At 39.5% G+C, this 26,384-nt stretch overlaps 1 protein-coding gene across 1 annotated transcript in view; it reads right to left on the minus strand.

Annotated features, from left to right (window-relative positions):
* Positions 1–26,384, minus strand: part of FMN2 (formin 2) — a 399,341-nt gene that overhangs the window by 305,384 nt on the left and 67,573 nt on the right. Inside the window, 1 exon segment of the mRNA XM_058309485.2 lies at positions 4,368–4,515. Coding sequence (XP_058165468.1) covers positions 4,368–4,515 — 148 coding nt within the window.

Below are 26,384 nucleotides of genomic sequence, written 5' to 3' on the forward strand. Positions count from 1 at the left end.
CTAGAAGACAAGGAACTATATAAGGAATTACATTAAATCAATTGCTGGAGTATAATGTGCAGATCAGGAAAAGGAAGAAGGAGCATGAAAAGGTAATTAGTAACATAGGGAACCTAGAGGTAGATGAGAATTGTGGTTAATAGTACAAATACAAGAATGTCCTTCTGTGAGCGAGAGCGGATGTACATCACTATTGCAAGGTGGTATGAATGTGGAGAAGCATGGGAAAAATACAATTAATGTAACCTGTGAACTGTAGTTAACAGCAATACTGTAATATCCTTGCATCAATGCCAAAGATGTACTGTGTTAATAGGGGGTAAGGAAAAAATATGCCAAATGTATGCTACAGACCATAGTTAGTGGTAATAGCGTGATGATATCTCATAAGCTATAACAAATGTTCCACAGCAGTGTAGTGTCTTGGTAAATGGGTGTTGTATGGGAATTCCACACATGTGCATGATTGTTTTGTAAATTCACAACTTCTCTAATAAAAATGTTTTTAAAAAATGAATTGTGTTCTCTAGAGATTTACATATTTATTAAAAATGCACTTACACAAAATATTAAATTATAGCCTCTTCTTTAATGGTATAAATCTATTTAATTCAAATCCAGTCATTTTAATTGAAAGACAATTCATTAAATTTCATTTAAATATCATTACTTATGACTGGCTACAAAATAATATGGCAGATGTTTTTAATTCTGGTGCACCATATCCTTCCACCAATGAAGATGGGGTTAAACACTTAATTTTCCTAAAAAGAGCACTCTGTATTCTGCTTATTTAATAATAAAGATCTGCCCCTCATTGCAAACAAAGAATATCTACACTCCAGGCTTCAGCTAGCATACACAAGGGTAAGACGCTGGGCAACTGCTTCAAACAAAAATTGAAAATGGAGGATTATCCTTAGGAAACACAACCAATTCATTCTAGTTCATTTTATCGCTGGACCAAGTGAGAAGCTCAAAGAACAAGAACATTATCACTCCTCCCTCCCACCCCCTACACAACTTCTGTGTGACTTCAAATAACGTGGTAAAACGCGGTTGGGCAAAACCCAGAAATGAGTTGGTGATGATGTATCTGAATTACATCACACAGCATCTCTTTTATTAGGAACTATTAGAGACATCTCTTTCTTATATTAGAGACCAGAAAAGTTGCGTTTTTCATGCAACTGTTGTTTATACTCTTTTTTATTTTTTTTATATACTTTTTTCTCTCCCCTCCCTCCCTCACCCCGGTTGTCTGTTCTCTGTGTCTATTTGCTGCATGTTCTTCTTTGTCCGCTTCTGTTGTTGTCAGTGGCATGAGAATTTGTGTTTCTTTTTGTTGCCTCATCTTGTTGTGTCAGCTCTGCACCATTCCTGGGCAGGCTGCACTTTCTTTCACGTTGGGCGGCTCTCCTTACGGGGCACACTCCTTGCGCGTGGGGCTCCCCTAAGCGGGAGACACCCCTGCATGGCATGACACTCCTTGCACGCATCAGCACTGCACATGGGTCGGCTCCACACAGGTCAAGGAGGTCCAGGGTTTGAACTGCGGACCTCCTCCCATGTGGTAGACGGACACCCTAACCATTGGGCCAAGTCTACCGCCTGTTTATACTCTTAAAGACATGGGATGAGGCATAATTGTTCACATTTCCCATTCTGCTTTGAACTGACAGGCAATTTTTCAATTACCTTTAAAAACTGTGTGCAATACCTTCTGCAATACCTTTCAGTTTACCTTAGCTTCATTTTAATGTTGACTTTTAAAATGCCTTTTCAGTTTGATCAATTTTCCTCTGAAATTCTTTCATACATCTTAGATATTTATAAACTGCTTGGATCTTTTTTGTCACAAAGGTGGGTTACAATTCATTCAGCCAACATGTAAATATATTATTCTATACAAAAAATTTCTGCCACATTTTTATCAGCTCTTCTTCCATATGTTTTTTCTCTAGGACTTTCTGTGCCCTCAATTTTCTAAGGTAGAACAACAAGTCTGTTTTCTTCAAAAAGAAGAAAATAACTGAATCCTTTTAAAGTAAAATTGAAAGGGCCCACACATTGCAAATATTGGTTTAACCATGACATCACTGCACAATAACGTGTAGCAATCAACTGTTCAGTACATAGGAAATAACTTTAATACTCTTAATCATTACACTATCAAAGTTTGCAATTGACATATTTTAGAAAAGCAAACAGTAGACTCTGTACAAAGTATTTCCTATGCCATCACCAGTCTCACTCTTACAATTGACTATTTGACCAGCAGAGAGAGGGGGGTGTGGCTCTCAGGGAATGAGCCTATTCATGAAAGTATCTTTCACAAATGAATGTCAGGGAGTCACTGTAGGAAAAGTTTTGAAAGAACTATTAGATCTTCACTTTGCACAGAAGAATGCTATATTGCTGTTGGTGTTTATAAGAGATCAACTGGAGAAAAATAATTCAATAAGTTAAATTATTTTCTACTTACCTTCAGCATCCTCTGCAAGAATGCATATTTTAAAAGGAGACAAATTTTTGCATTAAAAATTACTTGCTTCAGCCTTTTGCAAGCTACATCAAATACTGAAGAAGAAAATTACATTACAAATGTCATATATATTTTAAAAACTTAGATTCAGATTATGATCAATTAATTTTCAATCAAGTGCTCCTTAGTATATAAACCAAACAAGATAAAATGTTTCCAACTTTAAGTGCCCTAAAATTTTAAGTATAATAAAATGTTTGATTTGGAAAAGTTGAGAGAGACATAAGAGGAGAGAAAAAACAGGAAAGTATTACACTAATCAATGACACAAAATAGAGGATATGAACAATTGATCAAAGGGCTCTCAATTATATTAACTCTTCTGACTATATCTGTATCTGGTCATTATCTACCAAAAAGTAATTTTTAACATCATCAAATAGAAGAGTATAAAAGGAAACAGATTTGGCAACTGGGGCATGGTAGTTACGAAACTTTCCAAAGGTTATAAAACTGAGAAGATGATAAATGGCAGAGGTCAGGCTTCAAGATCTTATATTATGCTCTTTTATCACAAATCCTTATTAAGGAGGAAAAAATTCAAAATAGCCATGCTTCCATTTAGGAAAATCTGATGGGGAAGAGACTGTGAATAGTAACTATGCCCTTCTATTTACTTTTCATTTACAGATCAGAATCCAATATTCCCCGTCAGTCTATCAAAGAGAAGTTGGTAATTTACTATGCCAGAAAAAAGAAAAAGGGATAAAATACCCAAATTCCTTAAAGCATTGGTCCACAAATATGATTTTCCATGCTGTACGACAAATACAAAGTGCTTCCCTGCAAGCAGGCTCAGCCGTCATCACCCTAGGAAGCTCTCCAATAGAGCAGGGGATAATCTCCTGCTATCTTCCCAGCCGATAACACAAAATACCCTAAGACATGACAAAAGGTACAAAGGACTCAAAAGAACATTTTTAAAGAAAAAAAAGTTTACAGTGAACACGGTATAATTTTTAAAAATAAATTACTTGCGGGAAGTGGACTTGGCCCAATGGATAGGGCGTCTACCTACCACATGAGAGGTCCACAGTTCAAACCCCAGGCCTCCTTGACCTGTGTGGAGCTGGCCCATGCGCAGTGCTGATGCGCACAAAGAGTGCCGTGTCACGCAGGGGTGTCCCTGCGTAGGGGAGGCCCACACGCAAGGAGTGCGCCCTGCACGGAGAGCTGCCCAGTGCAAAAAAAGTGTAGCCTGCCCAGGAATGGCACCACACACATGGAGAGCTGACGCAGCAAGATGACGCAACAAAAAGAGACACAGATTCCCAGTGGCGCTGATGAGGATAGAAGTGGTCACAGAGTGAATGGACACAGAGAGCAGACACTTGGGCGGGGGCGGGGGGTGGAAGAGAAATAAATAAAAAATTTTTAAAATTTAAAAATTAAATAAAACTTATTTCTCTTATCTTGCTTCTCCCAGGAATCTCTGAAGGTAAAGAAAAGGATTAAGACAAGCACCAAGCCATGTGAAGAGAATGTGAGGGAAGAGCTAAGGGGGCAGCCACCCCTTTGAAGAGACTGGCAGAAACAGGATGGCAAGCTTGGCCTTCTGGCAGAGCTAAAGCTGGACAACAGGAGGCAGTTGTTCTCGAACTTTAGCACATGTGATAATTACTGGAGAATGCCAGTGGCCCATTTTCCAAAAGGAGCAAAAGAACCTTCAATTTAAATGCCTCTCAGTTATTTCAGTTGGGTTATCCGCAATTACACTCTAAGAAAACTTAGGTGAGAAAGACAGGCTCCCCATACAGGAAGCACTGCCAAGATACTCAACACCAACCTACGTTCAGGACAGTCACTCTTCCCGATATCCTACCTGTTTCAACAGCCTTGGGCCTGTGTTCTTCATCAGGAGGTTTAGAAGGTGGCCAAACGGACGGGATTCTCCGGGGAAACTGCCCTTCTGTGTAATCCAGGGAGTGTGTAGGTTGACTCACTGCAGCCCAGGTGTAAAGCTGATCTTGCTATTTTAAAAAAAAAAGAAAAAAGCCATTAATTAAGTGATGAAAAAAATAGTCCTCGATCAATATACTGTAATATCTCTGTAAATCATGTGTGTATATAGTATATACACACATACAAAGAACATTAAAACAGAATTTTATACTACTCAGTGTAGAGCCATAGCATAAATATTATATTATTCTTTTACATAGCCACTCCATTTTCATGACCATATTTGCCTCAATTTCTTTTCTACAGTAAAATCTAAGCCTCTTTCTTTGGAAGTGGAGATCCTACACAAACCTATGGGGAATTAACTGAGAACTCCCTGTAATATCTGTACTACATTTGAATATGATGTACACTTAAAAACTGTTTGTACACTTGTGGGAAAATCAAAGGACAGGCTGTATTTGAGCACGGGTGGACAATGATAGCTTTCTCGTCTTCAGCAATAAAAAGCCCAGGAAACTGACTTATCTTGGGTCCACACTGGGAACTGTTTGAAAGGGAAACCATGAAAATATTAAATGAACCTGACAAGATTCTCTTTGTGTATCTCCCTTACTTATAAGTATGTTCCCTTTCTATATCTTTTGATAAACTTAGCAAGTAAACCAAAGAGAAGAACAGCATGTTAGAGGTAAAGTGCAAATTTAAAAATACTAATAAAACTTACTGTAATTGCCATGTGGAGAGACTATAAAGCAAGCTAACCAATGGAAAGGTATTGCAATTTCTGAAAATTTAATGAATTCAACAATGTTTTAAAAATGCATCAGCACTGACACTAAGATAAAACGAGTATATCAGTTGGCCTAAGCTTACCTTTAGGGATAGTCATTGGCCCTAATCATGAATTCAGATTCCAGGGGTCAGAGAGGAATGTATCAGAAAAGGCCACATTTCAGATCTGGCTAAGCACCTCAACTATTCATAGCCTCATCAACACTAGAGGCTTTGCTATTTGGCATATTGAATAACAGAATAGCTTTTCATTGGTGAAATTAGTGGCTCGTTTAAATTAACACATGAATGTTAGAAATAAGCTCTCAATGGTCAAATAAAAGAATTTAATATACATGGGTTAGCTAAAATATCAGAGACTATCCCCATAGATATGAGTCTTTCGTGTCAAGTATGGCCAAGCACCTACATGGGCAATGAGGTAGCAATTCTCTGCATTCTCAGGGAGCGTATATGGACTATTTTGTTCATTTTAATGGTTTATGTTTAATAAGTATGTGTAGTTTTGGCAGAATTTCATCTGAGGTTTGCTGTTATTAAAACACAGTGAGTTGTAAGGTTGCCTGGGAGCAGCTAAGTCTTGCCCATTCAAGGACTGTCCAAGATGAAGGTGGCTGAGGTCAGTTCTGAATAGGTGATATGAGTCAACAGTGCTGTGGCTCAAGAAAGGTATTGAAAAGGCAATTCCTTCTCCTCATCCTCATCCTCCAATAATGGTGAAGATACGGATTTAGCTACACACAGGAATTTACCTACTCCACACAGCTCAATCACCAGCCCCCAAGTAATTTTAAGTGGCAGCAGCCACTGTCTTCACAGCAGTTTCCTGACCAGGAGATTCGATTAGATGCGACCACAAAGCGAATCGTCCCTGCAGGGCACAGGGCTGCTCTCAGCGCCGCTGGGGCGCCGGGATCAAGAGCCTCAGCTGCAGCCACACCTGGAGCAGCAGCACCTGTGGCCGTGGGCACCCAAAGAAGGGACCTAAAAACTCCTGGGCCTCGGCCCAGCCGGGGGGAAACGGTCCTAGAACTCTGGCCTCCCGCGGCTGTTGAAATGCCGAGGTGATGTATGGGGGAGCAAGGGGTTGGAGGGACCGAGACTCCTTGGCTGGCGTCCCCACCTCCTGCCGAGGGCCCTCCCCGCGCCAGAGCCCACCCACCCAGCCAAGGACACCTTCTCTCCACGTAGAAGAGGCCGGGCCAATAGTCAGGGGGAAACTATTCTACTTGGGATTCTGTCAGTCACTGAGGTGCAAAATATGCTAGAGGCACTCCAGAAACACTCGCATGAACCCAAAACCCTTGTCAGACCCCCAGTCTTTCAGTCGCCACCACCCAGGGAGCCGTAAGACTAAGATGCTACAGTGTCACGGCGACCACCTCGGAAGCTCCCCTCACACGCAGATCCCAGAGCAGGAGAGAACAGGACGCGTTTCTCTTAGGATCCCTCAGTGCCTACAGAATCAAGTCCAACTCTGTAACCTCACCAGCACTTGGAAGTTTCTCATTTCAATCCACCAGCTGAACTTATCTCTGATACAACCGAAATAAATCTACCTCGGTTCCACCAGAATGCCCTCCCAAGTCCTCCCCAGGGAAGGGAAACTGCTCCGTCACTCCAAGGCTCAGGGAAGCCCTACCCGCGGGGCCCTCCCGGTGAGAAGCTGACACCGCCCGCCTGCTGGCCCTGGCCTGTGAAGTGGCCCGCTCTCCCCATCCCTGCCCGATGCTCTCCTGAGCACAGCATCTTTCCTCAAACTGACCAAGCCTTCAGGATGTCAACCGTGAACACAGGTCCCTGGACTTCTCCCCTGGCACTTAACAGTGTCGGGATGATGCTGTAAAAGTTACCGGCTGTGTTCTGAATTAACACATTTGCAGATAAAACCAAACAGCAGAAGAGACGACTTTTGTCAGTAGCCCCGGGGCTGCAGCTCGTAATCCCATTTTCTTCATCTGCTTAACAAGGCACCAAAAAGGTACTTTGTGGGTGTCATGAAGAAAATAAAGGCATCAGGTTATCTATTACATCTAAACCTACTGGCAGTTACAGAATATAAAGAAAACAAATACAGAAGGGTCGAAAACTGCTAGAATATATCCACCGCTCTGCCCTAAACCAGTCTCATAACTGTACAGAGCCTCCGCATTTTCATCATGAAATGGGAAAAAACCTCCGCTTATCCTTTCAATAGGGCTAGCAAGGGGCAGGAGAAGAGGGTGTAGGAAGAACTACACGGTGTTGTTCAAGTCTAACACAGCCTCACCACAAACACTGCTTGTTTTGATCTGGGCTTTAAGTCTGTATTTGATTAAAAAGTCACAAGACTTATTTCCTGTTTTTAAAAAATGCCTTTTCAGAGGAATTAAAAATCTTCATCAGATATACACATCATCGCTTCCACAGAACGAGGACTAACTAAATCTTTCCATGCTTCACAGAGAATGAGAAGTCAGTTGCCCAAGCAGAGTCTTCTGGGCATTTGTACTGATGATCCGTTTTGCACTCAGTTAACAAGGGCCCTGTGCATTTCCTCAAATATCCATGAAGGCCTTTTTCTCTGCATTTTTTTTTTTAATTTCAGGAACGTATTTGTCATTTTCCCAAATAGGATGTATATAGGCTCCTCACTACTGGTTACCATATTCTATATTCCTGTGTTTTCACAATGGTATCATTCTGTTTGTACGAAAGACATGCAGAGACTATCAAGGAACGACAAGGGTCAGGGTTAGTAAGAACTGTCTATTAACAAACCAAATCATTGTTTTATATCAGGGTTAAAACAGGGATGTGTTTCTCAAGGCATCACCCACTCCCTTACATTCTTAGGGTCTGTTTTGTCTTTTGTTGAAGTGAATTATTTCTTTTTTTAGCAGATATTTCCCTATCTTTAAATTGGGCTATAAACAATAAGCTCCAAATAACCCCAAGCCAAAGTCCACAAATAATTTATTTTAGAGGGGCCACTAGAAAACAACAATTTTAGTGCTTCATTCAGATTTTTGTAGCCAGATGATTTCATTATCACCTTAAAATATTTCAGGTTAATATTTTTCTGGTACTTCTATATTCAAGAGAAGCTCATTGCCTCAAATCTACATATTAAAGCAGTACCTAAATTACCGAGAGGAACTGCTGCCCTTGCCACTGATATTCTTATGACTCATCTGCAAGATGGACAGTCCTCATATGTTGGGAACAAATCTTTGTGTAGGTTCCTCATGTTTCACAAGAAGCTAACAGCATTGTCCCTGGTTCAACTATCCATCAAGATCAATGGGTCCATATTTAAGTGACAAAAGAAAGAAATTATGTATCAGACATTTCAGGAAATATAATCACCCACCAAAAAAAAGTTTGCCAAAAAAATGTTGGCAAAGATGTGGAGAAACTGGAACCTTCTACATTATTGGTGGGAATATAAAATGGTGCAGCCACTTTGGAAATAAGTTCAGTGGGTACTCAGAGTTGAACATAGAATTATACTGAATGGAACAATAACCCCATTCTTAGGTATACACCCAAAAGAATAGAAACCAGGGACTTGAACAGGTATTTGCTCACCAATGCTCATAGAAGCATTACTCACAATAACCAAAAGGCAGAAGCAACCCAAGGGTCGATCAAGGGATGAATGGATAAGCAAAATGTGGTCTATACACACAAAGGAGTATTATCCAGCCATAAAAAGGAATGGGGTTCTGATACACAGAACAATGTGGATGAATCTTGAAGACATCTTGTTGAGTGAAATAAGCCAGATGCAAAAAAGACAACTGTTGTATGATATTGTTCATATAAATATCTAGAACAAGCAAATTCATAGAGAAGGATATCATACTACAGATTACCAGGGGCCAGGGGTTAGGGGATTGGGAAGTTATTGTTTAATATGGACAGTGGTTCTGTTTGAAGTGATGGAAAACCTGGGTTATGGATGTTGGCAATGGTAGCACAATATTTTAATGTAATTAGTACCACTGAACTACACATTTGCAAGTAGTTAAAATGGAAACTTTCGAGTTGAATAGATGCTACTACAATTTAAAAAAAAAAAACTTAAAAAGATAGAATGATGCAGAAAATGTAGAAAATATTAAAGTTGGTGGATCTGGGCATTTGGGTAGGTGGTATGCTGGAATTCTCTATACGGGTTTTGTGTATTATTTTTGCAAGTAACCTGTGTGCAGTTATTTAAAATGTTTTTTTTTTAAGTTTGCTTGAAAGAAAAAAAAAGTAAAAAACTGCCTGAAAGACATGCACCCGTTTCTTTATATATTCTTTAAAATCTACCTAAGAATGACTAAATAAACCATCTCAAGCCGGCAGAGGGTTCTTTCTGTACATCTTTACAAACACACCTCCAGAAGAGCTGCTTCAAATGAACTGTGCCTGGGTGGGCCCTCTAAGAAACAAGACTGCTAAATCTACTCCTAGAAGACTGCTAAAAATGACCATTCCATTACACAATGTTTTCTTTATGAGGGCTATGGAGATAAATTTATTGCTGATCTTAGAATCTTATAGCTTCTCCCGAAGAAGTAATTAGTTGGGTGGATCTTGAGTTTATTTATGTTTTTCTTTTAATCTTTTGGATAGTGTGAACTGTGTTGACCAGATTTCTTTTTTGCTTTTGTTATTAGAAAATTTGAAATAAATGATTGATCACCTGTCATATCCTGAGAATATACACATTTGATTAGCCTCATTCCTGGTTCCATTTTATGTTCTGCTTCAGTTTTATATTGGCTTTTCTTTTCACTAATATTTATCTTATAATGTCTCCTATAAATAATCACAAACATTTTAAAATAAGGGGCCATAAACACATTATTAGTAGTAGGGAAATGAAGTCAGGTCCATTCATTTATTTTCACATACAATTTGGAATCATGTAAGATGAATGGCTGGATAAAAAGGTTGATTCCCCTGACAGTAGAATGTATTGAATTCATGATATTTTGATTTTCATTTATTATTAAAAATTAATAGCACAATCCTACAGGTATCTTGTTTTGTTTTGTTTTGTTCTGGGGGGAATTTAAAAAGAACTAATTGGTACCATAACACAACAACATCCTCTGGTATATTACATTCTAATCTTTTTCTGAATGATTTATGTAGCTGTAATCACAGTGAACGTTTTTATAAATAGCACACTATAAATAGTTTTCAGTCATTGCATCTTCACACTTATTTATATTTCTGCCACAATCCTGTCACAATCAACACAATAATATAGTCATTTAATCAGCTAGTATATACATAAATGTAATCGCCCAAAGCATCTCTGGTTCACACTTAAATTAAAAAGCTATATAAATAGCAAATACAAAAGCATAATAAGAATAATGTCAAGAAGATTAAATCCCAGGATGACCTGAGGCCTTGGAAAAATGTTAAGGATGATATGAAGGGGTAGTTCAATTAATTATGTTTAAAAGAAGCACTGACCAGTGAGAATGGTACAAATTTTCTGAAGAGGTATTGAGTATCAAGAGAATTTAAGAATCAATTCCTTTTTCACTAACAATTCAATTAATAGACGTTTTCTCTCTGGAAAAAAAGTCAGGGATATAAAAAAATATTCACACACTGGAATAAATTTATCCCAGCACTGCTTGTATCAGACAAAAAGTGGGGGAGGAGCAGAGCAAAATTTCCAAAAATAGATTAAATTTTATAATATATACATATAATGGAGTAACAACAAGCAATTAAAATAACATTGTATAAAAGGCCACATAGAATCTGGTCATGATTCACTGCCAAGTGAAAGTAGGTAGCTATAAAATTGTGCATACATTATAAAAAAACATGGGGTTACAGTAGAAGAGGGCATTACAACCTATATTTATGTGTGTGTATATTCATTTATGTATCTGTACCTTTATATATAAGTATATATACATTTACATATTTTAGTGAGGCTGCAGTAACACACTTTAAACCCCAATGCAGATGGAGACTAGACAGAAAGAGCAACGCCACAGGAGCATTTAGAAAACCACCTGAAAAAGCAGTCTTTAGAATTTTGTGTTACTTGGACAAACAGAACAATTTTTCTAAATTTCTTCTAAACTATTGACTTCATTGTATCACAAGAATATTCTCCCAGCAGCTATATAATATAAATAACCTACAATCCCAGGATTAAAGAAAACAAAACAAAGCAATTAGGTAGGAGGGGAAGCAGTTTTTATAATGGCTTTTCTCAAATCCTTTTGTTGGCTCCAGATAAAAGAGCATATGGAAACATCACATAGTGCTTGAGCTACTCCCACCGTAACCAGAGATAGGAACCTGGAAGGAGTGCAGTCCTGGTTCTGCTTCTGATTGTCCTTATGGAGGCTGTGATTGGTCAGGCTATGCCCACTGTTATTCCAAATACTTAAGAAATCAGCTGGAAAGAATTTAACACGAGTGCTTTGTCAGCTACAACTGCCATAATGTTTGGTTGGGGAGGTAGAGGTATCCATGCGAGGAGAAGAGAAAAAACTAACACACCTCCCAAAAAAGTAGCAAATATAACATTAAACATACATACATGGCATTAACTAGCTCAAATTTTAGGGAATGTTACATATGAATTGAAATAATTAAATTAGCAATATTGAGTCTACCACATCAACTAAAGATTTTAAGAAATTGTAAACAAAATGGAATTCAATAGGGTTCAGAAGGAAGTTCACTAGTAACTAAGCAGGACAGAATGCAAGACAGGTACACAGGTGAGTAAAGGAAGTACCTATGGAGAGCCTCATAGCAGGAGGACTAAACTGGGACACAATGGAAGGAGATGCAGACATAGGTTATTTTTTTTTAAGTATTTGATCTATATTCATATCTCTTCAGCTATATATCTGAATTGGTGCTTGACCTTGAAGTTTAAAAAGAAAATAGCAAACTTAACTCTAAATGCCACCTAAGCATACATTAGGGAGGAAAAATATCTAACCAACTTTGCTTATTACATAAATCATATGACATCAATAATGCTCTGACAATTCCTACCAAGGTCAGGTGACTGGTCCAAGGTCACAGTAAATCAAGAAAAAGTGAGCAAGGTTTTCCCACCCCCAACTAAGCATGTAAGCCTTCCTATAATACACAGAACACATACAGAGGCCTAAAGAAATACCGGTTTTTAAAAAATCCAAGTTGAATTTAAATTTGCATTCTAGCATTTTCCAGCAAAAGAAACAAAAACCAAATGGGGAGAGGTGGGATTTTGTGACAATTAAAAGGATACTTCTGGAGTTAAAACAACAACAACAAAAAAGATTTAATATTAAATCCTGGTTTCTACTTTTAATCTTGAACAAATTACTTAATCTCCCTGAATCTCAATTTTCCCTCTATAAAATGGGGATACTATGAGAAAATTTTTGCAATCATTTTCTCAATATCTAGTAAGCATTCAATAGTGTCAGTATATCATTGGTAGTAATTGATATTACAATCACTCACTAGGACCTTAAAAAAAACCCAGACACGAAGCATTCAGTGTCACTAGAATGGATTAAGACTGACCAATGTCTAAATGTCTATGACAAAGTTCCCTGTGAAAAAAGTGAAAGTAAACTATACAATATATCAGTACATAGCCATAATAGAAGCTATATCTTTCAATGACTGATATTTCAATGAAAGCATTAAACTAATATATTAATATGATGACTAACAAAGCACTATTTTGATGAAGTCACACATTCCCACAGATTTCTTACCACCGCACACATAACTTCAGTGCTTGAGAGTAATTAAATGTGAGCAACCACTTTTAAAAGATACACTGGGAAATGCTATAAGGTTATAAACATTTCTGCGGCTCCAGAAGATGGTTATCATAGAAAGTATTAGCAAACAGAACAGCATTGGAAGGGAAATGAAACAATTTGTCATATTAAACAGTGTAAGCTGTTAAAAATCTATGGTTTTCTAAAGTCAATAGTTATATGCCTTCTATGACCAAGAAAGTTTTTTCATAACTTCCATTTTCTAGATTTCAACAATTTCAGCAGCTACAACTAAGAGTAGATAAACAATATTGAATGCTTTTACGGTTTTGCTACCCTTTCTAAAAGCTTTCAAAAACCTGCTCAAGTACAAAAGCAAATCTGTTTATTTTCTTTGTTTTTCCTATGTACTCATACACAGACAACTAACGATAGTGCCTATCAATCTAACATATATATATCGGTTCGTCAGCCATTCGTACTAACCTGCAACTGCTCAAATTCCATCCTCCTGGTCACAACATCTTGCCTTCTCTCTCCCGAACACGCCCTGACAGCCCTTTCCTACTCTGCACGAGCCCTTCCCACAAAGGTGGGCTATTTCTCGTAGGACCCCAGGGCCAAGCAGGATCTCCCGCCTGCCGGCTGGGTCTGCTCTAATTCTGCTGTTGGAAGTATTAAAAAAAAAAAAAAAAAAAAAAAGCCCTCCTGTGAAGCAAGATCGTGGGCTCTAATTCACAAACTAAAACCTGCCTCAGTGCCTCCCACACCACTAGGTTTTCCTGACTCAGCATGACCTGCCCAGCGCTTCCTTTGAAAATGCAACATGAGACATAAGGATGCATTCAAAAGAAATTCCTCTGCAGAGACCTGCATCTTGAGCAGGTAATCAATAAATTTTAAGTATGCTAAAACAAAATATCATAAAATGGTGGTGACTGGTTTGAAACTTAAACTAAGGGTTTTCATCCACCTCTAGCCCAGCCCAACAACTGCCTCTGCGTAAGACTCCTCTCAATGTAATATATAGTTCTAAAAATCCCAAGATTTAGCCTCTATTTAAAAAAACATATCTAATTAGATTTGATGGAGTATCCAGATGGTCAGGTTTTCTTCCTTTATTAGAGAAGTCATGGGATTAAGGAACAAGCATGCATATGATACAGGCTTCCCATACACCACCTCACCACAAACACCTTGCACTGGTGTGGAGCACCTGTGACAACTGATGATAGCATTTTTTAAATAACTACCCATAAATTAAAGTCCGTGGTTTAACTTAAGGTTTGCTGTTTAATTAGTGTAGTCCATGGGTTTTTAAAATTCTGTTACCACATACACAATCTAACATTTCCCCTTTTAATCATATTCAGATATATTGCAGTACTATTAATTAGGCGTGCAAGGTTGTACCACCATCACCACCATACATGACCAAAACATTTTCATTGTTCCAAATAGCAACCCTGTACATTTTAAACCTTAACTTCCCATTCCCTATCCAAATCACATCCCCGGAACCCATATTCTAGATTCTGACTCAATAAGTTTGCTTATTCTAATTCTTTCAAATCAGTGAGATCATACAATATTTGTCCTTTTGTGTCTGGCTTATTTCACTGAGCATATCTTCAAGGTTCATCCATATTGTTTCGTGTATCAGGGCATCATTTCTTCTGGTTGAATAATATTCCACTGTATGTATATAACACATTTCATTTATTTATTCATCGGTTGATGTACACCTTGGTTGCTTCCATCTTTTGGCAATTGTGAATGATGTTGCTATGAACACCAGTGTGCAAATACCTGTTTGAGTTCCTGCTTTCAATTCTTTTGGGTATATACCTAGAAGTGGGATTTCCAGGTCATCTGGTAGTTCTATATTTAGCTTCCTGAGGAACTGCTAAACTGTCTTCCACAGTCACTGTACCATTTTATACTGCTACCAGCAATGAATGAGTATTCCTATTTCTCTGCATCCTCTCCAGCACTTGCTATTTTCTGTTTTGTTTTTTTTTTCTTTTCTTAATAGCACTCACTCTAATGGGTGTGAAATGGTATCTCATTGTGGTTTGGTTTGCATTTTACTGATAGCTAATAATGTTGAGTATCACTTCATGTGCTGTCTGGCCATTTATACATCTTCTTTGAAGAGAGGTCTGTTTAAGGCTTTTTGCCCATTATTTAATTGGGTTGTCTTTTTGCTGTTAAGTTGAAGGATTTCTTTATATATACAAGACACTAATCCTTGATTAGATATGTGGTTTCCAAAGATTTTCTCCCATTGAGTAGGTTATCTTTCATGATAAAGTCTTTTCAGAAACAAGTTTTTTATTTTGATGAGGTCCCATTTATCTATTTTTTCTTTTGTGCTTGTGCTTAGGGTATAAACTCTAAGAAACCACTGCCTAACACAAGGGTCCTGAAGATGCTTCCCTATGTTTTCTTTTGGAGTTTGATAGTTTTAGCTCTTATATTTCTTCTTCCTTTTTAACACGAAACAGGAATTGAACCTGGGACCTCATAAATGCAAAGCAGGAACTAAACCACTGAGTTACATCAGTTCCCCTATATTTACAATTTTGATTGACTTTGAATTGAGTTTGGTATATGGTGTGAGGTAAGGGTCCACTTCCTATTTATTTATTTAGCAAATGAAGATCCAATTTTCCCAGCACCATATGTTTAAGAAACTATTCTTTCCCAATTGAGAAGTCTTTGCCATCTTGTCAAAAAATCAGTCGGTCATTAATGTGAGGGTTGTTTTCTGAGCTCTCAATTGTATTCCATTGGTCTGTATGTCTGTCCTTGTGTCAGTACCATACTGTTTTGATTAGTGCAGCTTAGTAGTAAGGTTTAATATTGGGAAGTGTGAGTCCTCTAACTTCATTCTTCCTTTTCAAGATGGCATTAGCTATTCAGGGCCCTTTACTCTTCCACATAAATTTGATGGTAGGCTTTTCCCCTTCTGAAAAACAAAAACAAAAACCAGTTGTTGGAATTTTGATTGGGATTGGTTGAATCTATAAACTGCTTTGGGTAATACTGACATCTTAATGATAATTAGTCTTCCAATCCATGAACACGGAATATCCTTCCATTTATTTAGATCTTCTTTAATTTCTTTTAGCAATGTTTCATAGTTTTCTGTGTACAAGTCCTTTACATTCTTGGTTAGATTTATTCCTAGATATCTGATTCTTTCAGTTGCTATTGTGAATGGAATTTTTCCTTGATTTCTCCTTCCAATTGTTCATTATTATGTATAGAACCATTACTGAATTTTGGGTGTATATCTTATAACCCACTACCTTGCTAAATTCACTTATTAGCTCTAGGAGTTTTGTTGTGGATTTTTCAGGATTTTCAGAATATATCATATCATCTGCCAATAGTGAAAGTTTTACTTCTTCCTTTCCACTTTAGGTGCTTTTGTTTCTTTTTCTTGCCTAATTGCTCTGAAAAGAACTTCCGGTACTATGCTGAATAAAAGTAGTGACAGTGAGCATTCTTGTGTTGTTCTAGGTCTTATAAAGAAAGCTTTCAGTCTTTCACCATTAAGAAGTTTGTTAACTTTGGGCTTTTCATATAAGCCCTTTATCATGTTGAGGAAGTTTCCTTCTAGTACCAGTATTCTAAGTGTTTTTTATCAAGAAGGGGTGCTATATTTTCTCAATTGCATTTTCTGTGTTAATTGAGATGATCATGTAGATTTTTCCCTGCAGTCTGTTAAGGTACTGTATTATATTAATTTTCTTATGTTGAATCAACCTTGCACACCAGGAATAAATTTCACTTGATCATGCTGTATAATTCTGTTAATATGCTGTTCGATTCAGGATGCCAGTAATTTGTGGAGGATTTTTACATCTATATTCATAAAAGATATTGGTCTGTAGTTTTCTTTTCTTGTGGTATCTTTATCCAGCTTTGAGGGTGATGCTGGCCTTATAGAATGCACGAGGAGGTGTTCCCTCCTCTTCTATTTTTTGAAGAGTTTGAGCAGAGTTGGAGTTTAGTCTTCTTGGAACATTTGGTAGAATTCTCCTATGAAACCATCTGATCCTGGGCTTTCTTGGGGGGGAGAAGGCAGATTGATTACTGTTCAATCTCTTTATAAGTAATTGGTCTGCTGAGATCTTCTGTTCCTTCTTGAGTCAATGTTGGTAGTTTGTGTGGTTCTAAGAAATTGTCCAGTTCACCTAGATTATCTTATTTATTGGCATACACTTGTTCATAGTATTCACTTATAATCCTCTTTATTTCAACTGGGTTGGTAGTAATGCTGCTCTTTGCATTTCAATTTTTTTTAAGTGTACATTCAATGGTATTTGCTGCAATCACATATTTGTGCATTCATCACACCAGTCATGCTTAGAGGACTTACATTATTTCAATAATAATAATAATAATAAACAAAACTTATCACCTTTCAATCCCTATATGGTTCCCCTGCTGTGTATAGCTGCTATTCTTTTTCCTTCTCCCTAGTATATTTGTATTTATATTTTGCAAAATCTTATATATGCAGTATCACCCATATTTGTGTTGTACATGAGGTTTAACTGCCATATACAGTACCATGTTAGTTTTTAGCTTTCCTTCTAGCAATATACATGACCTTAGACTTTCCCTTTAGATTTGTGTTAATTATAATCAGACTGCTAAAGGTTTGCCAATTTTGTTGATTTTTCAGAGAACTTACTTTTGAGGATTTTTTTTTATTCTATTGTGTTTGTTTTCTATTTCATTTATATCTGCTCTGATCTTTCTTACACCGTTCCTTCTGCTTGCTTTGTATTTAGTTTATTATTATTATTCTTTTTTCTAGTTCTTCCAGTTTTGAGATTAGGTCTCTGATCTGAAGTCTATCTTCTTTTTTTTTTTTTTTTTTTAAGCAAAATTTGTTTTTATTTATTTTTTTTTTAATTTTTTAATTTTTTATTGACTTTGTAATAATATTACATTAAAAATATATATGTGAGGTCCCATTCAACCCCACCCCCCCACCCCCCCTCTCCCCCCCCCAACAACACTCGTTCCCATCATCATGACACATCCATTGGATTTGGTAAGTACATCTTTGGGCACCTCTGCACCTCATATACATTGGTTCACATCATGGCCCATACTCTCCTCTATTCCATCATGTAGGCCCTGTGAGGATTTACAATGTCCAGTGATTACCTCTGAAGCACCATCCAGGGCAGCTCCATGTCCCGAAGACGCCTCCACCTCTCATCTCTTCCTGCCTTTCCCCATACCCTTTGTCCATTATGTCCACTTTTCCCAATCCAATGCCACCTCTTCTATGTGGACACTGGATTGGTTGTGTCCATTGCACCTTTATGTCAAGAGGAGGCTCAGATTCCACCTGGATGCTGGATGCAATCCTCCCATTTTCAGTTGTAATCACTCTAGGCTCCATGGTGTGGTGGTTGTCCTTCTTCACCTCCATCTTAGCTGAGTGTGGTAAGTCCAATAAATCAGATTGTAGGTGCTGGAGTCTGTTGAGGCTCAGGATCTGGCTATCACATTGTCAGTCCAGAGATTCAAATCCCCTAAATATATCTTAAACCCCAACATTAACTGCACCTCCAGCACATTAGCATGAAAGTCTTATGAAGGGAGATCCCATCTGAGTCCAGATTCATCACACATAAACACCATTTCCAAAGAGGGGCCATCTGCCCTGGTAGTTAACCCCATCGGCCATGACCATAACTCCCATGGGTCTCTTTAGCCCTCAAAGGAACCAATATCTGGGGGTTGTATCTGCTTTATCTGTCTCTCTGACTCTGCTCAGTTGTGCATGAGGGCAAACCTTCTGCCAGCCTCCAGACTCTTTTTTAGAAACTCGTAGCCATATAAACTCATTTCTCCTTTCCATTTCCCCCTTACTTTAGGTCAAACAGCATTTTAAAGTCATGGTATTTTATGTAGACATGGATATTCTGCTGATCCGCATTGAACCTTCCGTATAAGGTCATTTTCCAGTTGCATCATCAGTTGGTAGTTGATAGTGGTCCCTCGTTGCCAGGGAGGCTCATCCCCGGGTGTCATGTCCCACGCTGGGGGGAAGGCATTGCATTTACATGCTGAGTTTGGCTTCGAGACTGGCCACATTTGAGTAACATGAAGGCTGACAGAAGGAAATTCCCAGGCACAAAGTTGCTCTAGGCCTTGTTATTATTTTGGGTTTATCAGCTCACAAGCATTCTATCTTCTTTTTAACGTAAGTATTTAGAGCTATAAATTTCCCTCTCAGCACTGCTTTCACTGCATCTCATAAGTTTATGGTAGATTGTATTTCCATTTTGATTCCCCTCAATATATTTCCTAAATTTGCTTCTGATTCCTTCTTTTACCCACTGGTTGTTTAATAATACGTTGTTTAATTTCCACATATTTGACAATTTTCCTTTTCTCCCTGTTAATGATTTCTAGCTTCATACACACACACACATACACACACGTATGATTTTAATATTTTTGAATTTGAGACTTGTTTTGTCACCCAACATATGACCCATCCTGGAGAATGATCCATGTGCACATGAGAAGAATGTGTGCTCTGTTTTCATTGAGTACAGTGCTATTTGGTTTAGTTGGTTTAGTGTCATTTAAGTCCTGTACTTCTTTACAGATCTTCTGGCTAGATATTCTATCCTTTATTGAGTGTACAAGTCTCCTACTATTAATGTGGAATTGAAAATTCCTTCCTTCAGATCTGTATTTGCTTCATATATTTTGGTGCTCTGAAATTATATTGTTGAATTGTTCCCTTTATCAATATGTAATGACCATCTTTGTCCCTCATAACTGTTTTCTACTTAAAGACTCTTTTATCCAATATTAGTATAGCCACCCCAGCCCTCTATAGGTTATTACTTGCATGGTATGTTTTTTCATTATCAACCTCCTTGTATCTTTGACCTTAAAGTAAGCCTCTCGCAGACAGTATATAGCTGGGTCATGTTTTTTAATCCTTACTGCCAATCTCTGCCTTATAATGGTGAGTTTAATCCATTTAATTTTAAAGTCTACTACTGATAACACAGGTTCTTCTTCTGTCATTTTGCTTTTTAGCTTTAGTAAGTCTTATACCTTTTTTGTACCTCACCTCCATTAAAGTCTACTTTTATAGTTATTTGCTGTCTTGTGTTGTACCATATTGAATGTCTTCTCATTTCTATCTGGATATGTTTTTCATGTGTTTTCCCTGTGGTTACCTTTGGGTTAAAATGTAACTCCTAAATATATAACAGTTATATTTGGTTGATACCAACTTAACTTTAATAGCACGCATATATACTTTTTCTTTACCCCTCCCCCATTATTTTTTTGTACTTGTTACCACTAATATCTTTGTTTATTGTATGTTCAAAAACCTAGATTTATCATTACTTCAGATGCATTTGCATTTTAGCACCTGAAGTAAGAAATGGAGTTACATACCAATACAATGCAATATTGGCATTTATAATTACCCAAATGGTTATCTTTACCACAGGTCTTTATTTTTTATGTGCTTTGACCACTGCCTAGTGAACTTTCATTTCAGTCTGAAGAACTCACTTTAGCACTGCTTGTAGGGCAGGTCTAGTGGTGATGAACTCCCTCAGCTTTTGTTTCTCTAAGAATGTCTTAATCTCCCCCTCATTTTTGAAAGAGAGTCTCACTGGATATAAAATTCTTGGCTGGCAGTTGTTTTCCTTCATTACTTTAAGTATTTCAATCCACTGCCTTCTTGCCTCCATGTTTTCTGATGAGAAATCTCTCAGTCGTATTGGGATTCCTTTGTATATAACATGTTGCTTTTCTCTTGCAGCTATTAGAACTCTCTCCTTGTTTTTTGCATTTGATAGTATAGTCAGTATATAACAGGGTGTATTTTTCTTCCTGCTTGGTTTTCTTTGAGCTTCTTGGATGTGCATATTCACATCTTTTGCTACATTTGGGACATTTTCTGTCCTTCTTTCATTGACTAATCTTTCTTCTCCTGAGACTCCCATAATGAGTACATTGGTGCACTCAACCATGTCCCATAGCTATCTCACTCAAATTTCACTTTCAATATTTTTTTTCTTCCTGTTCTTCATCCTTACTAATTTCAAGGATATTATCTTCTAATTCACTGATTCTTTCCTCTGCCAGCTTCTGGTTTTGTAAGCAGCTTATGATAAGACAGATCTTATTGAGCCTCAGCCCTCTTCTCAGGAAGGTCTTCCCAGTGTGAACACACTGCAGGGTCTGTCCCATCTTACTGGACCTCTGTCTTGTCCTGGACTTTTGCTTGTTAGTTAGAGTTCCCCTGCTTATAGGAATTTGGTTTTCTCCTTTGTTTCCCAGGGGACAAAACTCCCTCTCTGGGATCAGAGACTGGCAGGTCTTTGTTCCAGACTGTCTGTCTATAGCTTTTAAAGTCCTTTCACTGTCTCACACTTCTTTTGCCTGGAGGATTAATTCTGGTAAGAGGTTCACCCAGGGGAGCACTTTTCCAGTTCAGTCTTTCCCAGACATAGGGCCAGAGATCCACGAAAGGGGCACAGACAAGGTCCAAAGTGCCCTGTGGAGGGGTCTGGAAGGGCACCAAAACTTTCTCTGCTGGCTCCCCAAAGCTGACCTTTCCTGGTCTGCCCAGCAAATGAAGCCCTTCAGCTGACTTCTCCCCGCATTCCTGAGCAAGCCACGCATCTTTAAATCTCCCCCACCTCCACCCCTGTCCTGGGAAGGTTGAAACAATGGATGTCACCACTCCTGACCAGGGTGGGATGAAACAAGAGCACCCTCAGAGCCAGGACCCAGCTATCTGAATTCAGTAATCAAAAGCCATGATCAGTGATCAGCCATGGACACACCCGGTCTTGGGCAAGGGGAGTTTTATGTCTCTTTCTGTTGGCAGCCGCTAGCAGTGACTGGACCCTGTGGCCGCCTGCTGCAAGAGTAGCAGATGGGCATCAGTAGCCACAATGCAGAAAGAGGAGCGAGCGTACAGCCCTTCACCGTAATTCATCAGCCTCTCCCTCCTGCTCTTCCCTGGAAGGTGTACAGCATTCTTCTGGCCTCTGGAGTTTCAAAATGGTTGTTTCAGACATTTCCTGCCTGTTCAATAGTTTTGGTGGAAGGTCTGAGAGCTGCAGCTCCCTACTCTGCCATCTTCCCTGAAAATCTTCTGGTCAGCTTTTTTTATAGCTAAGGAGTCCTTTTCTGGACACATTGTGAGTAGTTCATCAAATGTTTTGAGAGTATGGATTATACTTAAAATCATTACTCAATAAAGCATCTCCCATCCAGTCTTTCCAACTAGAAACCTTGATCTTTCACAACCTTGTAAAACCAAAACCTCCAATATCCAGTAAGTCACCAAAATGAATCATTTCCATCTCAGATATGTCTCTAGAATTATCCTCTCACTCTTCCCAAGCATTATAGGCTCCCAGACCCTTCAGTTTAAAAGATTTCAATAACCTCTTATGTCCATCATTTAATCCCTAGTCTCCATCCCTGTAGCTAATCTTCTATAATCCAGTAAGGCATATCCTAATCCAAAGCAAAATAGAGAATGTGTATTTCCTGCTAATAAAAATCTTTTAGGGTGGTGGACTTGGCCCAGTGGACAGGGCGTCCATCTACCACATGGGAGGTCCGCGGTTCAAACCCTGGGCCTCCTTGACCCATGTGGAGCTGGCCCATGCGCAGTGCTGATGCGCGCAAGGAGTGCCCTGCCACGCAGGGGTGTCCCCCACGTAGGGGAGCCCCACGCGCAAGGAGTGCGCCCCGTAAGGAGAGCCACCCAGCGTGAAAGAAAGTGCAGCCTGCCCAGGAATGGTGCCGCCCACACGGAGAGCTGACACAACAAGATGACGCAACAGAAAGAAACACAGATTCCTGTGCTGCTGACAACAACAGAAGCGGACAAGAAGATGACGCAGCAAATAGACACAGAGAACAGACAACCGGGGTGGGGTGGGGGGAGAGAAATAAATAAATAAATCTTTTTAAAAAATCTTTTAGATCTCCAGGGATCCTGACACAGAATTTGGACAGCTGATTTGGCAGAAGAAACCATACTGCTGGGGATGCGAAACTATCTGCTAGTCAACTGTCTCCTCCCTCTCCTTCACCCTTTGTTTCTGCCACTCCAGATTCCTCACCATTTCCTGAGTGTGCCAGGATCTTTCAGAGCGCCAGGACTCTGGCTATAGGACCTTGGCTTCTTCACCTGCAAAATGATACTACAACCAGCTCATGGCAGAAGGGCTGTAGGGGACCCGGTGAGACCCACATGAAGTTAAATGACATGATATTTGAATGTTGCCTGGAAATGTCCTGGTATGAGGACAGTAACAACAGCCACAATAAAATGGTGCTGGTATTTACTGAGGACCTATTATATATCAGGCTTTCCACTGCCACTTTACAATCCACATAGTGAGAGTGAATAACCCTGCACTTTGCCTAGGAAATGAAGGCCCACAGAGGACAAGCGATCTGATCAAAGCCAGGGGGGAATTTTTACTATATGCTTTGAAATGGTACTTTTTTTTCCTAAGTGCCTAATATTTTATTCTCACCAAAATACTTTTGACTTTGCTCATTTCATAGGTGAAAGAAAAAAAAAAATGGAGGCTCACCTAAGTTACTTGCCAAAACTCACATAGCCATTGGGTGAACAAGCTAGGATTCAAATTCAATTATTTCTAACATCAAAAATCAATAGGGGATGGGAAGTGGACTTGGCTCAACGGATAGAGCGTCCGCCTACCACAGTTCAAACCCTGGGCCTCCTTGACCCGTGTGGAGCTGGCCCACATACAGTGCTGATGCATGCAAGGAATGCCCTGCCACACAGAGGTATCCCCCGCACAGGGGAGCCCCACGCTCAAGGAGTGTGCCCCATAAAGAGAGCCGCCCCCTGCGAAAAAAGTGCAGCATGCCCAGGAGAGGCACTGCACACATGGAGAGCTGATACAGCAAGATGATGCAAGAAAAAGAGACACAGATTCCCAGTGCCCTTGACAAGAATAGAAGCAGACACAGAACACACAGCAAATGGACACAAAGAACAGACAACTGGGGTGGGGAGGGGGGGATGGGAAGAGAAATAAATAAAAATAAATCTTAAAAAAAAATCAATAGGGGAGTAGATGTAGCTCAGTGGTTGAGTGCCTGCTTCCCATGTACAAGGTCCCAAGTTCAATCCCCAGTACCTCTAACAAAAAAATTTTTTTAATCAATAGCTCTTCAGTCAAAATTCCACTAATTATTAAGAATGGTACAAACACACTATAAAATTATGTGCCTCACAAAAAGTACCTGTGCTATGGTAATTCAAAATAAAGTGAGACACCCTCTGCTTAAGATTATCAGGAAAACCTTCCTTGAAGAAGGGCGGTTTAACAAGATTTGAAAAGTAAAATTTGATGGGAAGCGGACGTGGCTCAACTGATAGAGCGTCTGCCTACCATATGGGAGGTCCAGGGTTCAATGCCCAGGGCCTCCTGGCCTGTTTGGAGAGCTAGCCCATGCACGGAGCTGCCATGTGCAAGGAGAGTTGTGCCATGTAGGGGCACTCCCATGTGGGGGTGCTCCATGTGCAAGGAGTGCGCTCAGCAAGAAGAGCCACCCCGCATGAAAAAAGTGCAGCCCGCCCAGGAGTGGCACTGCACACACGGAGAGCTGACGCAGCAAGATGATGCAACAAAAAAAGAGACGCAGTTTCCCGGTGCCACCAAGGGTGCAAGCGGACAAAGAAGAACACACAGTGAGTGGACACAGAGAGCAGACAAGCCGGATGAGCAGGGTGGGGAGTGGGCAGAAATAAATAAAAAATTTTTTTTCAAAAAGTAAAATTTGAAACTTAAAAAATTTGGAAGTTAATATGCTCATAACCCAATAACGGATGAAAAGCATTCAGGAAAAGGACAAAATCAGCACAGAAGGGAAAGAGAAAATCTGGAGTTGTGCATAGAGACAGGGAGTTTGACTAACCAAGCAGGGCAAGTAAAACCAGAGAATTAGGGCATGTGGAAGGATGTGAAAGTAGTCAGGGAGTAGATTCCATTAGGTAGGAACGGGGCGCCTTAGCGATGTTTGAGAATTAGCGTGAAACAAATCAGACCTGGTCACTGTAAACACGACTCCTAAGAGCAGGGAGACTGGACGTGGAAGAGTGACCCGGCCGGAGGCTTAGAGTGAGTGGTGCCGGCCACCCTGCGCGCTGGCCTGGCAGACCCAGGAGCAGCTGCTCGAGGCAGGGGAGGTGAGAGAGCTTTGCAGGAAGAACCCAAGGTGTTGAGCCTGCATGCAAGAGAGGACAGTCATGCCACTCTCGGTGAAAGGGCCTCTGGGTGCAATCTGAGGAGTCTGGTTTAAAATATGTTGACAAAGATGTCAGCAAAACACCCAGGTGAGATTTTCAGCAGGCTGGCAGAGATGCACGATTAGAGCTTGCAAAGGCAAGGAGACTGAAATAAAAGGAAGTATGCATGTGTGCATGTTCATGCAAAGATAAAGGGGAGAGCAGGGAGGAAGGGAGGAGAAATCTGAGGACTGGATACTGGGAAACACCTACATTATAGCAGCAGGGAGAAGAATGGAAAACTAATAATATTCCTCAGCAAACCAAGTGAAGAGGAGTTTAAGAAGTATTCATTAATTGTACGAAATCCCACCAGAAATACAGGAAAGTGAATTCTCAAAACTAAGGGAACATTTATAATTTTTCAGAAATACCTTAAGTATATTGATGGGACTAGAGAGCAGATAATAAGAGCCTAAGGAGTGATAGAAAAATAGAAACCACCTTTCTCGCAATTTTGCAAAAAGAGGAGAGCTGAGAAGCTCACACAAAACTGTAAACTTCTCAATAAAATCAGAGAGTTACAGCTCAGACCAAGTGGGAGGATTGCTGAGAAGGCACATTTGAAGAGGAAAGAGTCAAAAGCAGGCAATGACTGTGGGAAATGACATGGCTGGCAAGCAGTAGAGCAGAAGCAGGAGCTCAGCCAGCGCCTCTGGAGTGTTCCCTGGATTTTATTCCCACTGCTTTGTGGCTTTATCCAATACCTCCAATAGCTGAGTCAGGGAACAGGAGGGGTTTCATAGCACAGAAGCCCCCAAAGGTCAAAAGGCTGAGAAAGGTAGGACAGTCATAAGCTTATCTCTACATGTATCTGCTTATTAGAGCAGCAAGCGTTCCACAAAAAGAATTTCCTAAACTGATATTCGAGCAGGATTTAGTTTCTAGGGATGCTAGTAGTACTTAATCTCACAATTCACCCTAGAAGCAGAGAGACAGGCACAATTCACCCTAGAAGCAGAGGGACAGAGCACCATTTTGCTGACATTTCAGAGCTATTTGTGAGCAGACTCAGGAAGCAAAGGGGCTG

This window comes from Dasypus novemcinctus, chromosome 13 (assembly GCF_030445035.2).
Source record: "Dasypus novemcinctus isolate mDasNov1 chromosome 13, mDasNov1.1.hap2, whole genome shotgun sequence".
Lineage (NCBI taxonomy): Eukaryota > Metazoa > Chordata > Mammalia > Cingulata > Dasypodidae > Dasypus > Dasypus novemcinctus.